We start from the raw sequence: 6,764 nt of genomic DNA on the forward strand, positions 1-6,764 counted from the left end.
TCTGCTAAAGGAATGTAGCAATGAAATGACTTCTAAGTTATCCATCATCAGAGAAGCTTTCTCCTGCAGTAGAGAGTAACTAATACAGAGACCAACAACTTGACAATATGCAGAGAGTAAAAGACTTTGGAACATTCCATCTTTATTATTATTCTTTTTTTCCTCTTTTCTTCTTTTAAATTTAATTAATTTATTCAGACTACAACTCAATTGTTATCCCATCATTTGTATCCTCTAGTTCCTTCCTCCCTCCTGCTTTCACCCTATTCCCTTCCCCTAGGTCTATGACCAATGGGGACCTCCTCCCCCACTTTATGGTCATAGGCTATCAAGTCTCATCTTGGTAGCCTGCTTATTCTTTCTTTGAGTGCCACCAGGTAAAACATTCCATCTTTAATGAATGGGTACATGAAATCCCTCCCCTTAAGATGGATGGCACCATGGAAACTATTTTCCAGACACAACAGGACTGGTAAATGTATGAATTCATAGCAACTGTGGCATTATGCATAGAGCCTGCACAATTCAGGCCAGATATGGTCCCAGCACTGAGATAGGGCAATAGACACAACCCCATCTGCAACCAAGGAGCTTTCTTCGATTAGTTTCTCCAAGGGATTCTCATTGGAGGTACAGACCACAGTTAAGTGCAGGCTCCATACCCAGCAGTAGATGGCCAGTACAAAATAAACTCAATGATATTTTTGGTGATTTTTATTTGTTTGTTTGGGCCATCTCTTTTTTTTTAACCTTTGGGGTCTTTTGCTTGTATATTATGGTTTCTGATTTTCGAGGGTTTTGGAGTGTGTGTGTGTGTGTGTGTGTGTGTGTGTGTGTGTGTGTGTGTGTGTGTGTACGTGTGCATGCATTTCTCATGATCTTTGTTTGTTTGTTTTATTTGTCTTTGTCTTTTATTTGCCTGTTTGTTTTCTTAAGAGAAAGAGAAAGAAGGCATGGAGTTAGAAGATTGGACAGTGAGAAGAATCTGGAAGGAGATAGAGTTGAAGAACTGCAATCAGTATATATTTCAGGAAAAATAACTTTATTTTGGGGATTTCAACAGCTCTTGGCCATCCAAAAGACACCCAAGTGCTGCCCTGGCACCATGGTTCTGGTTAGATAGACATCACTACAACAAACAAATATGTGATAGAGAGAGGTATAAAAGAAAAAATGGAATAGTGCGTGTTCAAGGGATGGAAGCAGAACTGGAGACTGGATGGTGGTGACAGGTGAGAGAGAAGACTGAGGGCCAGATACAGTCATTGCCTAGTAAGGATGAGGGGGTGTTGTACAATATATTCTCTGATGCATGGAACTCACAAAATCTCAGCCCCAGAATATGCTGCTGGTCTGTGGGCTCCCCCCTGGATCTGGACATCAACCTAAGCCCAAGATGAGGAAAGTTTCACTTTCTGAATTGGACCTTTCTGAAGGATGAAGATGGCTAAATTAGTGTTTGTGGGCCATGCTGTCACCCCAGCACACAAGGAAGTTTGAAATCCATGTGGACATTTGCTGTCTGTCCCACTGCCTGATTCTTTGATGATGGCCACAGGCTTTGAAGCTTTGGAGAGCCATGCTGATGTGAGTAGCATGTGTAACCACCTGAGACAATATTGAGGCTTGTGGTCCATGCATCCTTTGAATGTCATGAGTGGGTCAATGATCCTGATGTGGCAAAGGGCCATATCGATGTCTGTACCTATGTTACTACTGAAGCCATGGCAATGCTGTGGTCAGGGTTGCCGCCTGAAGCCTTGTTAATGTCAATGACCTCAGGAGGGCTGCCCCAACCCACTGGCCCATAACAGTGCGGTGGCATGGGTGTGGGAGAGCCCCTCTCAGGCCATTGCCTGGATATCCTCAGCTAATGGCTTCTAGGGAAGCTACAGGTGGAGAAAGACTCATCCTCCCTTGTAAGGTTGGCCACTAGGAATTTGACAATGCTCCAGTGAATATATGGACCATAAAATGGACTTTTTCCTTCTTTTGGGGGTGGGTAAGGTCATGGTAGAGGAGGGTCAGATATGGGAAGTCTGTTAGGTGAGTGCAATTGGGGTGCATGAAGTGAGATTCCCAAATAAGACAGAAGGAAAGAAAGAAAGAAAGAAAGAAAGAAAGAAAGAAAGAAAGAAAGAAAGAAAGAAAGAAAGAAAGAAAGAGAAAGAAAGAAAGAGAAAGAAAGAATGATGAAAAAGAAGACAACATTATTTTCAATAAAAATAAAATTATTACAAAGGATTTTCGATTCATTTATGGCAACTAAAATTGTATTGATGAATCAATATATCCTACAGTTAGCAATTACCAATTTTTATACATGTTTTATTGACTCATTAAAACAGATCTATCTGTGCATTCTGTTATTAGGATATATTATTGGCTAAAAATTTAGAAAAAATGCCTATATTTAGAAATCTTTTATGGAGGGATAATTACATGCAATTACACATGGACAAAAGTCTCCCTAGAGGCTCTTAGATGCAATATACTCCAAATGGAAGTATTCACTAACTCTTAAATGAGTAACTGTGGTATCACAACATCATACAATGAGCTAATACATGGCAATAAAAGTGAAACACAAGACATTGAATGAATCTTGCCAAAATGAAGTGAAATAAAAGGTCAGACATGGGGGGCAAAGCAGTCGATGTTGATTGATTCTGTTGACACATACTTTTTAGACCTTTATAAATGAGAAGAAAATATCAATATAGTATTTGGTAGCCTTTTCTAGACAGAAAACGGTGTCTTTGTTTGGAAATTGGTATGTAAAGACTCCCTAAGAAGGCTGATTTTACTCTGTATCTAGAAATGAAAAACAGTTAAATAAGTGATAAAATTAAATTTCATTGTTACTTCCTGATTCCCAAGGGCCACATTCTACAACTTGCAGATGTTCAAAAGCATGGGCACTACCTAAATCACATAATACAGGAAATAAAAAAGTGTAAGTCTTTAGGAGTGGAAAGGGAGGTAAATTCAAAAATAATTAAGTAGATATAATAACAATGGAGATGTCTGAAAAGCCACAAGGAATCCTACAATTAACTATTTACCTATAAAAAGATAGATAGATAGATGATAGACAGATAGATAGATATAGATAGATACATACATATATATGTTTCATACATACATACATACATACATACATACATACATACATACATAGAATAGTTTTTTAACTTTCTCATTTGGGCTGATGCTATTCCCTCCAATATCCAAAGACCATGTAACAAAACTCCTAATATTTTAATAATGTTTTCAGCCCTCTTTTCAGTTGTTGGCCAGGGTTGAAGCAAAACACACATCTTATTGCTATTGCCCTTGGTTGCCCACCCCCACAGACATGGAAGATAAATTCCTGTTATTTAAGATACAACGCGCTTCAGAAACAGTACCAGAGACTTCTTGAGCTGGAATTAACATGAATACACCATAGCTGAGGACTAGCTTTCACAGTACTATAAGGCACTATGAAAACTTCCAAAAGAAGGAGGCAAGCAACAGTCTTACCAACTATGATGCCTATGAGCAACATCAATGACCCACAAGGCATATTATAACCCTAAGGGTGTAGTAGTAACATGCATTCCTTGGTGTCAACCAATAGCCCTATAATTTGACTTAAGACATATTCAACAAGGGGCTACCATGCCTGGTACTAGAAACCTAGGTCACTACTCAGTGCTAGTAAAATCATGGTTATTGGAAGAGGCTCTACAGCTACTAGCTTACTAAACCAGCATAATCCATAACGACAATCTATACCCATATGCCCTTATATGTATTGATACATATAGTTTTTACCCTCATCAAGGAAATTTCTCTTTGTGACTGATGGAGAAAGCCACAGCCATTTGAAATGAAGAGTTGTAAAGCCTAACTCCAATGGATATACCTACAAAATAATCCCACACTTAAGATTCAGGAACACTGTGGAAGATGGCATGGGTGGAAAGACTGTAAAACCCAGAAGGCTAGGGACTTCTGTTGTGAGTTTGTGTCTTCTGGTAACTTCAGAATCTACACCCAAAAAGTCTCACCAATATGACTGCTAAAACATGAGCTAAACAAGAACACCAATGGATATGCAAGTTGACAAGTAAAAGATCACTTCAACCCTGCACAACAACTATAGGCAACTTAAGAAAGCAAAGCTGGGAGCTATAAAGGTGGTCTTCACCAAAAAAGAGAACGCCCACTCGTTTGGTGCCAAACGATCACCGCGGAAAACATAGATGCTAGTAGTATTATATCAACAGAACATGTTATGTTTATTATATATGTGTGTATGCTTATAGGCATACAAAAACGATTACTGAAAAAGAGGCCATAAATTTAAAGGAAAGTTGGAAGGGGTAGAAGGGAGAGTTGTGGAGAGGAAACCTAAGAGAGAAATGTAATCATATTATAAGCTCAAAAATAAAATTAAAGAAAAAATGACATTTTGATGCTAATTTTCACTTATGAGACTGAGCCCATTGTTTAAAAGCCCTTAATCATCCCTGATCTCTTTTGGAATATTCCAGTTCGTATGCTTTAATTGGAGAAGGCCAATGCTGAGTACACTTGTACCTAAGTTCTGGACTCAGGTAGGCAACTTGTCTACATCTTTGCAAGAAAATTCTGTGAGTTGTCCTTTTCAGGGCCCCCATCACTTCCTTGTTTCTTAGGCTATAAATGATAGGATTGAGCATTGGGGTGAGGACTGTGTAGAACACTGCAAGAACCTTGTCCTCTGATGGGGATCGGAGAGATCTTGGACGTAGATAGGTGTAAGCAAATGGTGCATAGTAGAAAGTTACCACAGTGAGGTGGGTGCTACAGGTGGAATAGGCCTTCTTCTTCCCTGCCCCAGAGTGCATGCAGTAGACAGCATGGAAAACACGGCCATAAGAACACACTATGCCAATGAATGGAAGCACAAGAAAAAGGACTGTGCTCACAAATACTGTATACTCATAAAGCCATGTGTCCATACAGGCCAGAGTCAACATAGCAGGGACATCACAGAAGAAATGGTTGATGGCTCTGGACGGCGGCAGTAAGGAATGTGCAGCGCATACCCAGTGTGAGCGCAGGAATTAATGGAGCCCAGCACCCAAGACCCTGTTATCATCAGCACACAGACTCGTTTATTCATACGTGTGGCATAGTGGAGAGGAAAACAAATAGCCACATAACGGTCATAGGCCATAGAAGCCAGCAAAAGGGTTTCACACCCCCAAAAGTCAAAAAGAGGAAGATCTGAAACCCACACCCAATGAAGGAGATATGCTTATTACCCAATATAAAGTCAGACACCATTTTAGGGACAATGGTAGAGATGTAATTTAAGTCGATGAGAGAAAGTTGACTAAGTAAAAAATACATGGGTGTGTGGAGATGGGAATCCAGGAGGATGAGGAGGATCATGGACAGGTTGCCAATCCAAGCTATCAGGAAGATGAGAACAATGAGAATGAAGAGGAACAAACCTATTTTTGATGGGGGAAACAATCCCAATAAAATGAAGCCTGTAGATGTTTGGTTATAACTATCCATTGGGGGCTCATTTAGATTTTCTTAGAAGCATATGCAACTGTAAGTTACCTAAAAGACAATAAAATAATTCAATTCATGATTTTCACAGAATATGATTGATCATAACTGCAAAGCAAATAACAATGTACTTTGATTCTTTTGTTTCATATATAAATCTGGAAGAAACCAACATATATAAGCAAAATACCTTACTGGAACCTGAGAAACCTCTACGGAGTAATACACTTATATAATGACCTTAATAAAAAAATAGATATTTTCTTTCCTAATAAAATGAGATGATGTCATGAACAGGAGGCTTCCTACTGCATTTTTAGAACCAATGTAAATGTCTACCAAATAGACCCATTTTCTTTCCTATCAGGATGACTGTTTTTTTTTTCACATACTCAGGCCCTAAGATACACACAAGATCCAACAGTAATGAGATCAAGAAAATTGTATTTCGTCCTTATGCACACCCGTCACATTAATAAAAACCAAGATCTTCAAAAAGCTATAAATAATGCTTATTGACAAGTTTCAGCCACACAATGTCATTTCCTTTTTCTCCTTCATTCACATTTAGAGCACTCTTATTAGACCCTGTCTATGGACATCTACACGTCACACTCATTCCACAAAAGCCCCTTGTTGGAACCACATGGAGTATTTTGCTTTTTCTTCTCTCCTTCTTACTTTTCTCTCTTTTATCTATAACTTAAGATGAAAATTTAAACACACACATTTATGACTTTTCCATCTTAGATGAACTAGAATGATAAAAAAAATGAATGTTGTACTTTCAAAATATGCAATGCAAAGCAGAGAGATAACTACTAAAGAGGACTTGGGATGGTTCAAATTTCACTGCAGGGTCATTAATGGACTGCAATCAGGTAGTTAATGCTGCAAGAGGAAGAGGAGTCCTGGCTCCTCAGAATTAACATGAGCATGGTCCACTCTCCTCCAGAGAGATTGCTGTCAGCAGCAGGAGGGAGGATTGCTGGCCCCAGAGAATGTGTCACATGGTCCTCTCTTCACTAAGCCCCGAGACTATCAAGCCTGGAGATCTGTAGACTGAAGAGGGAGATACAGCACTTAGGAATACACAAACACATATGCATATAAACCCACAAACCTATCCCTGGGATGAGTAAGAAATGATTAAGGAAATTGTTATTTCATCAGAAAAAAATGGCATCATTAGAGGCCAATGAGAGTTATTA

The 6,764-nt window shown here is 39.0% G+C and overlaps 1 protein-coding gene across 1 annotated transcript; it reads right to left on the minus strand.

Moving 5' to 3' along the window:
• Window positions 1-4,511: 4,511 nt before the first annotated feature.
• LOC127193227 (olfactory receptor 2L8-like) lies at window positions 4,512-5,556 on the minus strand. Its single transcript, XM_051150527.1, is given in 3 exon segments — window positions 4,512-5,048; window positions 5,051-5,235; window positions 5,238-5,556. Coding segments are annotated over 3 exon segments (1,041 nt in total).
• Window positions 5,557-6,764: the final 1,208 nt, after the last annotated feature.

The sequence above is a fragment of the Acomys russatus genome, chromosome 8 (assembly GCF_903995435.1).
Source record: "Acomys russatus chromosome 8, mAcoRus1.1, whole genome shotgun sequence".
Classification (NCBI taxonomy): Eukaryota; Metazoa; Chordata; class Mammalia; order Rodentia; family Muridae; genus Acomys; species Acomys russatus.